Raw genomic sequence first — 14,993 nt, 5'->3', positions numbered from 1 at the left:
CATTCGATTAGTTCAGACAATTGATTCATTCAGGAATGAAGTAAATGGCTCTCTGTAGGAATGGGCCTTTGAATCATTGATTCACACGAATCGTTCAAAACGTGGGATTCATTTTGGATCTAAACACCGTTGTGTTGCTCAGAGATGTGCAACAATTCTGCAGTGGCTTTAAAGGTAAAATGTTTTCTGCAAAATACAGCAAAAACATTATATTGTGTTTAAAATAGAACACAATATCAACTTCCTATTCACTGAACTGTTGTATAAAATCACATTTAAACTTGTGATATTCGGGACAAAATCAGCACTCGTTTAATACTGCCCTCCTTAGGTTAACGTGTTAAACTGACAGCCCTAGTTTTTTGTATTTTAGTACTTCAACTTAAGCTCATTTCAGTTAGTTACAATTGCGGCATTTCTAATTTTCTGAGTTTTTCGTCTAATATTTATTTTTATTATAGCTTTATTTCAATTAAAGAACACTATTTTGAATAATTTTAGCTTTAGCAAACAATACTAGCAATGCCGCTTAATGGCTTTTGTTTGGATCATTGTGTAACCCTAATAGCATTTGTTGGGGCAGTGTGAAACTTGATAGTTCACTCAAAAATATAAATTCTGTCATTAATTACTTATCCTCACGTCGTTCCAAACCCGTGAGACCTTCGGTTATCTTCGGAACACAAAACTCTTGGATTCATCGAAAATATTTAAATTCGTGTTCTGAAGACGAACGAAGGTCTAACAGGTTTGGAACGACATGAGGGTGAGTAATTGATGACATAATTTTAATTTTTGGGTGAACTAGCCCTTTAAATTTTAGGAACTAGTCCTTCCGCTAATGGGATGTATACTCGAAGAATGCATTGTGGGTATAAACGAGGAAATGAAGTTAAACAAAATGGCTGACAACGGATATAGTGCACTATATACACCTTTTTCTTCCCATAAGAGTGGGTGCAGCCATTTGTAAATTTTATGAATCTGGCTTCCGGTCTCATTTGTATCCAGGTATTTTTAGCTGTACAAAACAGCTCATTTTGCTGCTTGACATTGCAAATTGGTGTGTCTTACCATATTATTTTAATGCATTATCTTAACTATGAACACACCAGTGTGAAGTGCAAACTGTTTTACCGTTTACTGCACGTTGTTATTCCTCTCGTTATTTCCCTACAGCTGATAATGAACCGGAAGTCTCACCCATAGGCTTACTTTCGCATTATAGAAAAAGGTGGATAGGGTATAGGGAGCGGTTTCAGACACAGCAATAGCTTCATTTGACTTTTCTGTCGAAATGTAACATGGATTTGTAGTGTGATTTGGTGTAATCCTCTTAACCTCTAATTGAAAAGCACGCTCTAAACATTTCTAATAAAACCACTCATGTGTCACAGCAGTTTAATTATTAACACTTACGTAATATTAAATGGTTTGCCTTTTGTCGAAGCTAATTCACTCAAAGGAGATCAAAACCACAGATCTTCAGTAACTGATTAGCTTAGTCATGCTAAGCCCTCCCTTTCCACTTACGCTGTGGCTCTAGCACTAACTTCTCTCTCCATCTAACATGCGAATGATGTGGTCGGCTCCATCTTCATGAACCCTTTTCTTCCCCCTCCTCTTTCGAATTGGCGGCTGGGTTGTTAAGGAACGAGAACAGGTATTTGGTTTCAGTGCATCATCTCAGCCTGAGCATGTCATTGGTTAGCTTACTGTACATGTGGATGACAGAACAGGGACTAAAACTGGTGTCCAATCAGTGTTTGAGCTCTTCAAAGGTGTTAAACTTCTTGGTGCCTTTATTTTAAATGTAATCCAGCAATTTTATGAGAGCAAACACACCATGTCCTAATCAAACACAATGCAATAAAGCAGCTAGGGCTACTACCAGCTCGGTTTTTAAAGGGAACCCTGGGTATTAAGACTTGTATGGCTTAATATATAATATGTAGTAGAAAACCCTTGAACGATTTCCGTTATTTAAAAATCCATGTTGTTTTATACATATTTTGGACTATATTTATGTCCACATTAAGTCAAATGATTATGTCAAATCCAAGATTATGTCAAATGGTTGCACTTGTTGAGCTACTGTTACAACCTGTTGCTATTTTTAGTGCAACACAACTTGGAATAAGCAACTCAGAAAATAGAATACTGATACACTGCCACATTGTGCGGCTTTTGGTTGTAATTTTCAGTTGAAGGGCAACAAGAGAAGCGATGTAAGTCTTTACTGCATTCCTAACGATAAGAAGAGGAGAAAAGAAAAGAAGGAGGAAAGATGCCTGTGGACAAATAAAACTTCAAAAAGACCCACGTCTTTGTTTTCTCCACTTCAGCCCTGATGCCTTTGAGGCTTTTAGTCGACCACAGCTACTGAAGGAGCTTACAAATGGCAGAGACAAGAAACGCTAGATGCCATCCTGGCAGGATGTAAACATGCTGACGCTTTTCATGATGAGTTTCTCAGCGTGGATTTAATTCAATATCCAGGGTCGTTTAGACTTCTTGTGTGGAAAAATCGATGGTACGGCATTTGGTTTAAGCCTACAATTATATCCATCGCCACCTGTAAGCTCTTTCTGTAGCTTTGGTCATTGTATCAGTATTTTATTTTCCGAGTTGTGTTGCGGTAAAAATAGCAACAGGTAGCGCCAGTAGCTCCCCGAGTGCAACCATTTGACATCACCGAAATAATAAGTGTCCCCCATAGTTCAAAATATGTATAAAATGATGTGGATTTTTAAAATAACATAAATCATTCATGGGTTTTCTACTACATTTTTCTGTAAGAGATATAATTTATGTTATATTAAGCTATACAAGTTATAAAGGAAAAGTTCACTTCCAGAACCAAAATATAAGATAATTTACTCACCCCCTTGTCATCCAAGATGTTCAAGTCCTTCTTTCTTCAGTCGTAAAGTAATTGTTTTTTGAGGAAAGAATTTCAGGAATGTTCTCCATATAGTGGACTTCTATGATGCCCGTGGGTTGAACTTCCAAAATGCAGTTTAAATGCAGCTTCAAAGAGCTCTAAATGATCCCAGCCAGCCAAGGAAAAAGGGTCTTAAATTTTTTTTTTTTTTACAATTTATATACTTTTTAACCTCAAACTCTCATCGTGTCTAGCTCTGCATAAACTCTGTGTATTCCGTTTCATGACAATTAGGGAATGTTAAAAACTCCCATCTCATTTTCTCCTCCAGTCTCGAAATCGTCCCACATCGCTGTTTTACCTTTTTTTGTAAAGTCAGTACTTCTGCAGTGATGTAGGACGATTTTGAAGTTGGAGAAGAAAATGAGATGGGAGTTTTTCGACATACCCTAACTGTATTGACCCGGAATTTACAGAGTATTCACATGAGCATTTGAGGTTAAAAAGTTAGAAAATTAAAAATCACTATAGATAAGACCCTTGTTCCTTGGCTGGGATCATTTAGAGTCTTTTGAAGCTGCATTTAAACTGCATTTTGGAAGTTCAAACTCACGGGCACCATTGATGTCCACTGTATGGAGAAAAATCCCAAAATGTTTGCATCAAAAAACATATTTTTTTTTATACGATTGAAGAAAGAAAGACATGAACATCTAGGATGACAAGGGGGTGAGTAAATTATCTGTAATTTTTGGTTCTGGAAGTGCACTTCTCCTTTAATACCCAGGGTTCCCTTAAACTAAACAAAATAAAGGTACTTCACAATGCCATAGAAGAACTTTGTTTGTCTAAATGGTTCAATAAAGAACCTATAACATCGTTTCACAAAAGGTTCTTTGTGGCGAAAGAAGGTTCTTCAGATTATAAAGGTAAGAAAGAAATGGTTCTTTAAAGGACCTTTGACTGAATGGTTCTTTGTGGAACCAAAAATGGTTCTTCTATGGCGTCGCTGTGAAGAACCTTTTAAAGCACTTTTATTTTTTAAGTTGAAGTGCGGATAGTGACAGGATGTGAAGGTTTTATATTTAATAAAATAGGGTGACTATACATCCGCCTATGATCGGGATGTCTAAATTGTCTAAAATCTCTGGGTTTTGGTTTTATTTTCCTATTGATGTGCCCTTTACAGTCCTCATAAATCATATGCACACATATTTGCATTGCTTTAATTGTTCTCTGTAGATTCAACCCTCTCGCAAGCCACGATTGGTCAATTTTGTATAATGCTTGCATGCTATTTGTCTATCTACTTTTCAGTCAATTATGGTAACAATAGGAAAATACTGCCAAAACCCAGATAGTTTACACAATTTAGAAACACCCTAAACACGATATGTTCGGATTGGTTGTGATTGTATGGTGTCTTGAAGCATTTTCACTTTTTAGGAACAGGAAACTGCTTGTTCTTTGATATTTGACGGTTTAGGATGCGGCGCTGTAAACGTCAATTTGCACCACTTATTGCACGGTTCATAAAAAGCCATTCATCTCCGAGGGTGAATTGGAATATGTATTAAAAGCTTTGGCCTGAAATAAAATGTCAAGTGCTGAAGTGTTTTATTCCCTCTTAAAACAATTTTGTCTTTTTCTTATAAAAAAAAATGAATAATCATGATTCATTAGTTTTCATTGTGAGGTTAATGTTTTAAAAGCTGGTACTGTAATGTCAAGGTTAATTTGCCAGAAAGGAACCAAGGTTTTTCCTCCCACGTTTAACACCCTTGAAATGTTCAGTGGAAAGCGCAGTACACAACATTCAGTGACAGCATGAAAATGATTCTGCTTTGTTCACAAGAAACTCAGCTGAACGGAAATTTGCATGCAAGGAGTTTGCTAGCGAAATGTATGGTTTTTCCGTTCATCGATACCCTTTGGCTTTCAGAATTTATAATGCATTTCCTACAATCTGAGAGGAGAGTCTGCTGGAGATCAGAGCCCTTGGGTTTTGTCAGTTATCTGTATTCAATAGGATGCCACATCTAGAAAATAAACAAAAAGCTAAGCTAACAACAAATTATATGCTGAGGGCTGTTTATAATTATGATGTTCACTGCATCATTTTCTTTTTCCTCGTATTTTTCTTTTAAGTGCCTCTTTGATGACACAAGTGTTTTGTTTTATTCATTTTTTTCTCACTTTTTCTCCCTAATTATTTTTTATTCTTGGGTGTTTTCCATTCCTGTTGGTCCAATGAAGGTCTCTTGAAAGGGAAAGGTATGAAAAGAGTGGTACTAATTTCACCTGCCTTTGGACTACTTAATAATGAACTAAAGCATTTTTCTCTCTTGCATTTTTGATTTTAATCGATTCACACATGTCCTTCTCCTTTAGTACTGACGAATGATTGAAAGCATAGGATACATAACATTTTTACTAACTTATATTCTTTCATGACACATTTTTTCTGTCATTCTAACATGACTTGAATTCATGATTCATGATTTTTAGAATATAGCAGTTTACAAAGTCTTAACTTTATTTATAGGGCTGTCAATTTAAAGGAATAGTTTACCCAAAAATGAATATTTGTTGCAAATATTCAATTTTAGGTGAACTTTACCTTTAATGCATTCATTTAGTGCAATTTTAAAATGGAGCAAGACAGAGAATGTTTATTTATTGCCAAAGTAAACAGCAATACTGTATATTTACATACAATACATTATTAATTTGACTAATCACCATGTCATGTAGTTTAATTTTCCATTTTGATTTGACTGACAGCCCTATTTATTCATTCATCCATTTGTTTTCAAAATATTCTTTTAAAAGCCCTGATTAATGTCAAATTTTGTGTCATTTCATTACAGTTTTCACATACAAAATGAGGTTGCTTTTGCTAATTGAAAATCAGTTTTTCCACTTTTTGTGTGAAAAGCAGGTGATGTTGTGAGTGTGAGGACTGATCGATTAAATCAAAAACTCATTGTCATTATTCCCTGAACTCTTGCTGCTGCAGAGAATGTGTTTGGTGGGGAAAAAGCATTTCCTGAATGTGCTATATTGAACCTAAAGATAAATAACGAAACGCCCATGATTTTCCAGTTGTCATGGTGCATGCACAGAACCGTGTCATCTGGTAATATCATACTATTTATATTGAACGTCCAACGTTTGACTTGACTTAGAATTGCTTTATGCTTATAGACAGGGAATACGCAGTTGGTAAAAGCATTTTTATGACCCATAGAAATGGATAATATCATGGAGCCTGGTTGTAAACCTTGTTTTGTGAGGGGACAAAGTAGTTTATTTACAGTATTTCGATTTAACAGCCCATCCGTGATAGTTTACAACAAGGTCCATGGATATTACATTAAATTAAAAATGGACCTCTGTGCTCAATGATTTTAGGACCTGATAAGTGTTGCTTTGTTGTTTTCAGTTTTTGGTGCTTCTCAGCTAATGTACAGTGCCTTGCGAAAGTATTCATACATCTTTGTTTTTTTTTTCACGTTTTGTTATGTTGCAGCCTTATGTTAAACTGCTTCGAATTACTTTTTTACACATCAATCTACAGTCCATACACCATTATGACAAGCAAAAACAGAATTGTCACAGCTTCCTCTATTTATTAAAAATAAACAAACTGAAATAGGTACATTGCATAAGTATTCATACCCTTAACTCAGTACTTTGCTGAAGCACCTTTATGAGTCTTTTTGGCTATGATGCAACAAGCTTTGCACATCTGCATTTGGCAATTATTTGCCATTCTTTGCCTCACTTCTTCACCTCTCATGCTCTGTCAGATTGGATGGGGACAGACGCACATTTTCAGCTTTCTTCAGAAATGTTTGATTGGGTTCATGCCCAGGGCCACTCAAGGACATTCACAGAGTTGTCTGTAAGCGACAATTGCCCGGTTGGAAGGTGAACCTTCTGCCCAGTCTGAGGTTCTGAATGCTCTGGACTGGGTTTTCATTAAGGCTATCTCAATATTTTGGTGCATTGAGCTTTCCTTCTACTCTGACAAGTTCTTCAGTCCCTACCTCTGAAAAACAACCCCACCGCATGAGGCTGCTACCAGCACACTTTTCTTTTGGGATGGTGCTCTCCAGGTGATGAGCAGTGCCTGGTTTCCTCCATACATGGTGCTTGGAATTGAGGTTCTTCAGACCAGAAAATATTGTTTCTCACAGTCAGAGCATCCCTTAGATGCTTTTTTTTTTTTTTTTTTTGCAAATTCCAAGTGTGTTTTCATGTGTGATCACTGAGAAGAGGATTGAGTCTTACCACACCACCATAAAGCCCAGATCAGTGGAGTGTTGCAGTGATATATGTCCTTCTGTAGGTTTCTCCTATCTCCACATATGATCATGGAGCTCAACTAGAGTGACCATCAGGATCTTGGTCACCACCCTAACCAAAGCCCTTCTCAGGAATTGCTCAGTTTGTGCAAGAGGCCAGCTCTAGGAAGAGTCCTAGCTGCTTCTGTGAACCTTCAATGCAGCAGAATTTTTTCTGAACTCTTCACCAGATCTTTGGCTTGATGCAATCCTGTTTTTGAGCTCTACAGGCAGTTTTTTTAACCTCAGGGCTTGGTTTTTGCTCTGATATGCATTTTCAGAGATTAGATCTTTTATTAAGACTTGTGTACCTTTCCAAATCATACCAATTCAATTGAATTTGCCACACTCGAAGTGTAGTAACATCTACAAGCAATATGAATGCTCCTGAGCTAAATTTCAACTGTCCCAGATAAATGTATGAATACTTATGCAACTGAATCATTTACATTTTACAAGATGTTAAAAACATGTTTTTAACTTTGCCATTATGGTGTATGGAGTGTAGACTGATGTGAGGAAAAAAGTAATTTAAAGCAGTTTAACATAAGCAACATAACATGAAAAAAATGAAGGGGTATGAATACTTTTGCAAGGCACTGTAGGTCCCAGTTCCTCATGCATGACACTCTTACCCCCCAGCAGAGGTCTGTTTTAATACCAGTCGCATGTGTTTGGGCATGGACAGGACAGGACAGGGGATGAAAGATCTACCTGTGATAATATAGTGCAATGAATAATTTATAGCCATGACATCATTTATAGAATACAGAGAGCAGCGAGCGTAGAGTTTGTCTTTGTCTTTAGTAATACATTTGTGGTTCTTTCACCTTGCGAGTTCTCGTTTCTCCTTGGTGTTGGGAGAGTTGGAATAGTTTTCACACGGAATAAAAAGCATAACTGTCAACTATTTCGAAAATCTCATTAAATTCAGAAGCCTCATATCTGGGAAATAAGATTTTGATGTTTTAATATTCTTTGTCAGGTTTCATCTTTATTCAGATGGCCGAAAGCATTGCGTACCTTGAGGAAATCTCAAAACTTTTTCTTCGTTCACAGCCTCCCTTATCCTAGCTTGTATTTTCCAAGGTTTGAAGGGTTAGTTCAGCCAAAAATGAAAATGCGATTAATGTGATTAATCACTCACCGTTATATCGTTCCAAACCCGTAAGAACTTTGTTCATCTTTAAAACACAAATTAAGATATTTTTGATGAACAGCAACGCAACTACAATGTTCAAGACCCAGAAAGACAGTAAGGACGTTGTAAAAAATAGTCCATGTGACTAGTCCATGTGGTTCAACCGTAATGTTATGTAGCTACGAGAGTACGTTTTGAGCTATTCAACAATTTCTTCTCTTCCGTGTCAGTCTTAGTCCGGCCGAACCACGTTCTAACTTTTTTCTCTTTCTCCCAACAGCAGTGACGAAGACAACAAGCCACTGCAGGGCAGCCAGACGTCCCTAGACGGGAACGTAAAAGAAAGCGACGATAGTCTGGTGGACTATGGCGAAGGAGGAGACGGCCAGTTCAATGAGGACGGCTCTTTCATTGGCCAGTACACAGTTAAGAAGGACAAAGAGGAGACGGAAGGAAACGAGAGCTCAGAAGCCACGTCACCCGTTAATGCCATCTATTCTCTGGCATAGCACCCTGACCTGAGCACGGCGCCCCCCAGCGGGCCGGAGGGCGCCACTACACGCATAAAAATACGTATATATATACAGAGAGAATTACAAGTATTCACATACAACGCACTGGAGTGCATGATTCTTCTAAACAAGGGATGGGGAATGGCAGGTGAGCCAAAAACGGTGTTCAGAAACCTTCGTTTAAGGTGTCCCCATGCCCCACACAGACTTTAGTGTGCCTTTAGGGCGACGGGGCGGACTTTCAAGCTTTTCGTGTGGCTTATGCTCTTCTTTTTTATTTTGTAAATCTTAAATCTGCCCCTTCCTCCTCCTGTAGCTAGCATCAAAGAAACGGAGATACAAGCACCAGACCTGTGACATATCAACTGTGGGTCGACTCAACTGCAGAACGTCTGCAAATACGTTTATCATATTGATATTTCCGCAGTGAATGACCCTTTTGTTTCCACCGCAATGATAGATGCGTCCAAAAACATGAATTCTGTATAGAGTGCTGGCACGCTTTGATGTGCTTTATAAAACTATGCACTATGTATTATCATTATCGTGCTTTTGGGTTACAATTGGACGTTAGAATCTCATGTTTTTCTTTTTTTTACGTTGACTTTCGCAAAGAAACGAAAAAAACATCCAGTCCTGGACTGATATCATGCTTTCATTTGCCATTGCTCTGTTAAATATACTTTCACTGGCTGCAACTATAAAATGCCACCAATATTTATCGGCCGAGGTTAGATGGCATCACTTGTAAATGAAGAAAAAAAGACAATATTTTGAAGCATGGTAGTATTTTAGCGCAAAGGACAATGGAGAGGTTGTAATACGAAGAGTTAAATACGCAACAATATATTCATTTTTTTTTTTTTATAAGACTTGCTTTATATAGTCCTCAAAAGAGAATGATGATGATGATGAAAACATGTTTGTTTTTCATTCTTTTTTCTTTTTAAATCAGCTTGGTGAAGATTTCGGTGTCAGAATAAGGAGTCATAAAAAGTTTGGGGTGCATCAATACAACAGTGGGTTGTCATATGAGGATTTCTAGACATGAATAACTCAATATAGACATAAGTGTACATATTGTATGGGGTTGATCCAGTGTTGATTCTCTTTGTCCGGAGAGCAGCTGAGACACTGCCCTGAAGACATGCCACTGTAACTGTAGTGCCACTCTCTACCTGTTCTCTCATACTATTACTACATTACTTTATCTTCTGCACTACTGTGTACTTACAGTAGGGTTCAAAAGTCTGAGGAAACACTGAAAACCTAGAGTTCTGAATTGAAAACTAAAATTTATATTTTGAAGTCAACACAAAATCAAAAATCACAATTCTTTGTTTTAGTGTTTAATGTAAATTATGTTTTTGTGCACATTAGGGGTGGGCGATAAGCAAAATTTCATTTGAGAGTGACGATATATATCACAATATAGTTATTTTTGCTTGATACTACTGGGCCGTTGGATGCTTGAATCTGATTGGCTGACGAACATTCTATGGTGCGCATTATTTTCGAGAAAACGCACGGCGAATGTAGTTCCAGGCAGGACCGCATTACATGTTTGTATCACTTTGCCACACGATTTCAGTAATTTCAAAGGTCCTTACAGCCTATAAAAGCAAAATAACCAAAACCCACAAAGACACTGGCCAAATAATTAAATACAGTAAACAACAGGATAAAAACGATAGATTATTTTCATGTTTTTGCCACACAATTACGTTTTATGTATGGAAAGCACATACTCTATTTGTCCCACTCTCTCTCCCATACAGATGCACACACACAGTTTGCAGACACCTTAGCATTCACGCTAATGTTGTTAGCGCTGCACTGATGATTAACAAGAAACTACATGACAGTTCTCGCAAGCGAGGTAACATCAGCGTGGTTCTGAAGAAAATTCTTAAAGTTTCACTATTAGTAGCGACGCTGCTGCCGATCACATTTTAGAGACGCACAGACTCACAGAGGTAGTTCACGAGCTTAATCTCTCTCTCTTTCCGTAGTCTAAACTTCATTTTTGACTGCATTAGTCTGCTATCAATGGCTCAAGCATTGGTTGAGCTGTGTAAGAAATGAATCCTACTCACAATAGCGTTTTAAGGACAAAAATCAAACGAATGCCTTGAAATAAGTAAACAGTCTGCGATTAAATAAGAAACTAATTACAAGCAACAGGACAAAAAAAAAAAAAACTACAGTCTAACAAATAAATTAAAAATACTGCATACACTGTATGAATCAGATATATAAAAAGGGTGTGTTCACACTTGTAGTTTGGATCGTTTGGTTCATTTGGTCCAGACCCAAAAGGAAAATTATACATATATACAGCTTTCACACTGGCATTTTTGACAGCGAACCTAAAGATACCGAACCTAAAGGCATGATAAGTTCACAACCTGATGGGTCAGGTTGAATGATCAATATTTTGTGACAGAACTCACTGAACACTCCAAACAAAAGTAAAAGGTGTGTTTGACTTAAAGTTGAATAAACCTAATGTCATCTGCTGGACTAAGGGCACTCATTGCGTGTATGTGATTTTATTTTTTTGCCACCTGTGAACTAACAAAGAGCTCATAAAAGGCACTTTACCTCCTTGTTGATCCACATTTGCCCTTTGCTCATTTTGTTTTGAATACATCGCTTGTTCCCCTTCGTAAAATCATGTCGCATAGCATCGCATCTTATCATTACTTCCGGTTTTTGCTTTGTTTAGAAGTATTTGGTCCGTGTTGCATTCATATTTCATTCGAACCGCACCAGAGTTAGTATGGAAGCAGACCGAGACCTATGTTTTTAGCTGTCTCTTTCAGCTTGTGTGGTTCGAATGACAGTGTCCACACTTACTCAACTGAACCACACTCAAATGAAAAGAGCAATCGCATGACAAGTGTCAACACACCCTAAGTCAAAGGCAGTGAGAGATTTTCTCTTTTGTTGTTTGATTTATGCGACTGAAAGACAGCAGGAATATCAGACTGCTATCACTCTAAGAGCTACCCAAATCCAATATACTGTTACACATGTGTTTTCTGTCTCAGCTGTTTGCTTTCACTTAAGACCTAAATTACTGTGTTCTTGAGGATACTTGCAAAGATGGCCATTTTGACACAAAAAGTGTGTATTTAACCATTTAAGGCTCATAAAGTGGCAGTTCTTGATCTCAGACAGCGCGCACATATAGCAAAATGAGTTCTCTTTCGGTGCTGATTGCGTTTCAACAGTTCAAAATTACGTTTTTAAACTACAATGCTTATAAACGCATACAAACGATACGTTTTTGTGACCACATAGCACAGCAACGTCACATGTAACCGCGATAGAGACAATAGTCCAAAATCTCTACCAGTATATCGCCCACCCCTAGACATTCTGACACTTAAAATCTGTTTCTGAATTCAATTTGTAATGAAAAATGTGATCTCAAACTTTTGGACCCTTCTACATATTTATCTTGATTTTATTTATGAAAATAATAGGGAGTAATATATTAATAATTTATTAAAGACTGCACAACAGCTGTTCAGAGTCCGAGCTGTGATGTTAGCACATTGTGAAAGCTTCTCTGTGTAATGTAGACGAAAACGTACTTCAGAGATCAAGGACCATGTTTGTGGCGATGTAAAATAATGAAATGTGATGTCACCATTAAAAGGAGTATGTCTTATTTGTTAATCGTGCTGCTCTTTTTAGGATTAATGTTGTCGTATCACTGCTCTTGTGTTAATATATTCGAATTTATTTAATGTACTTTCTACATAACATGAGATGGAAATATTGTGTATTTATTTTTCTCAAACAAGGCCTCGGTTGTGATGTAAATATCCTTTTTTTTTTTTTTTTTTCATTTTGAGCAGCTTACGTAAGTAAGTAAATACAAACGCTTTTGGTGCATCCCAAAATGGAAGACTCCATGCACAGGTTTGAATTTGGGTTCAACCAGTGATCTTGGGTATCTGAATGAGACTTGTTTTTCTGTCCTTTCGTTTTAATTGATATAGTTCGTCCTGATTTTACTCGGCTGACATTGCCGATGTAAATAGCAAATGCTGTAGAGCTGTACCATTGTAGCATTCTGCACTGATGATGAAACGTTTTTTGTAAACAGCTGAATTGTGTTATGCAAGAGAAAATGGTTTGTCATTTCCTGTTCATGTATTACGTCACCACAGGCTCCCATAATGCCTTTCACCTGTGACACAGCCCAGCTGAAAGGGCTGAATATCAGGCCGTAACGCCCTGATAGGGATGCGATGTCATATACAATGCCTTCGCAGTAAAGAAACACTTGTTGGATTCATCAGATCTGCTTTCTCTCCAGTACCTCAAAGCAATACTCTCCTCGTTTGCCTTTTGCTGTTGTTTTCTCCACAGTAGGCCTAGTCTACCAGCTTTTGTAGTGACTTACAGGCACAGACAACTCTTTAGGTCACACTGTAGCTTTGTGAGTCACATGGGTTAACATCAAGGCAATTTAATCTATTGCGTCCCAACCTTGCCTTGAACCTCCACAGCCACTTTTATCTTCACTAATTGTTTCCCCTGTCCATGAGTTTTTGTGGGCTGGCGATGTTCAAAAATATATACAAGTATATATTTGTTGGTATATTGCTATTCTGTCTTTCTCCCAAGGTTACAACTGGTAACATGCGTAATCTAGTTACCATACAACAGAGTACAATTATTGCCATAGCTGTTCTCATGACACGTTTGATTTATTTCAAAACCATACACGTTGGTTATTATCATCCTTATTGTATTTTTAGGCATTTGTGCATCAGAGCAGCTTTTTTAATTGCTTATCATGCAGGTTAACAGTGTTTTCTTTCTGTATATCTGGCCATGAAAATCTGGTCGGTCATTACTGTTCAACATGTATGCGTGTATGACGAGATGCTGCAACTTAATCTGCTCGAGACGCCTTTCTTTATAGTAAAGCTGTGTCATTTTCTCAACCTTCTGATCTGTCCCTGACTCTGATTATAAAATGGTTTCACTTTTTAAATACCTACTGTTTGGGTTGGTAAACAACTTTACATATTTACATTCAGTCATAAATACCGCTTTTATCTTTTTGATTACTCTATAGAACGAAAATTAAACTGTTAACTATTCAGAATTGGACTGAGAATGAGTTTTGAATTGACATCGCAAACAGGCAGATTCAGACTTGAACTGAAGTACATAAATTAAAACTTAATTGATATCATTACTAAATGGAATTTTGTTGAAAATATATAAAAAATGTAACAGTTTAATCATTTTTTTTTATAATTAATTAAAAATATATATATATTTACACACACATCTTTTTATATATATATATATATATATATACCGGTGCATCTCAATAAATTAGAATGTCATGGAAAAGTTTATTTATTTCAGTAATTCATGTGTTAAATAAATTTAATGCACACAGACTGAAGTAGTTTAAGTCTTTGGTTCTTTTAATTGTTATGATTTGGGTCACATTTAACAAAAACCCACCAATTCACTATCTCAACAAATTAGAATATGGTGACATGCCAATCAACTCAAAACACCTGCAAAGGTTTGCTGAGCCTTCAAAGTGGTCTCTCAGTTTGGTTCACTATGCTACACAATCATGGGGAAGACTGCTGATCTGACAGTTGTCCAGAAGACAATCATTGACACCCTTCTCAAGGAGGGTAAGCCACAAACATTCATTGCCAAAGAAGCTGGCTGTTCAGAGAGTGCTGTATCCATGCATGTTAACTGAAAGTTGAGTGGAAGGAAAAAGTGTGGAAGAAAAAGATGCACAGCCAACCGAGACAACCGCAGCCAAGGAATTTGACTCCAGTTGTCATATTCCTCTTGTTAAGCCACTCCTAAACCACAGACGTCAGAGGGGTCTTATCTGGGCTAAGGAGAAGAAGAAATGGACTGTTGCCCAGTGGTCCAAAGACCTCTTTTCAGATGAGAGCAAGTTTTGTATTTCATTTGGAAACCAAGGTCCTAGAGTCTGGAGGAAGGGTGGAGAAGCTCATAGCCCAAGTAGCTTGAAGTCCAGTGTTAAGTTTCCACAGTTTGTGATGATTTGGGGTGCAATGTCATCTGCTGGTGTTGGTCCA

The 14,993-nt window shown here is 37.3% G+C and overlaps 1 protein-coding gene across 4 annotated transcripts in view; it reads left to right on the top strand.

Moving 5' to 3' along the window:
• The window catches only part of nfasca (neurofascin homolog (chicken) a), a 61,551-nt gene extending 47,698 nt beyond the window's left edge, over window positions 1–13,853 (top strand). For 3 of the 4 annotated variants that reach the window (XM_073826242.1, XM_073826240.1, XM_073826241.1), the window contains one exon: window positions 8,658–13,853. In XM_073826242.1, coding sequence (XP_073682343.1) covers window positions 8,658–8,883 — 226 coding nt within the window. In that variant the 3' untranslated portion in view covers window positions 8,884–13,853. Of the gene's footprint in view, window positions 1–8,654 lie in introns of all 4 variants that reach the window. The other variant, XM_073826239.1, reaches the window with a different exon arrangement.
• Window positions 13,854–14,993: the final 1,140 nt, after the last annotated feature.

This window comes from Garra rufa, chromosome 20 (genome assembly GCF_049309525.1).
Source record: "Garra rufa chromosome 20, GarRuf1.0, whole genome shotgun sequence".
Taxonomy (NCBI): Eukaryota; Metazoa; Chordata; class Actinopteri; order Cypriniformes; family Cyprinidae; genus Garra; species Garra rufa.
Note: the sequence above shows the minus strand (reverse complement) of the source record. Positions and strands in the feature narration are given on the sequence as shown.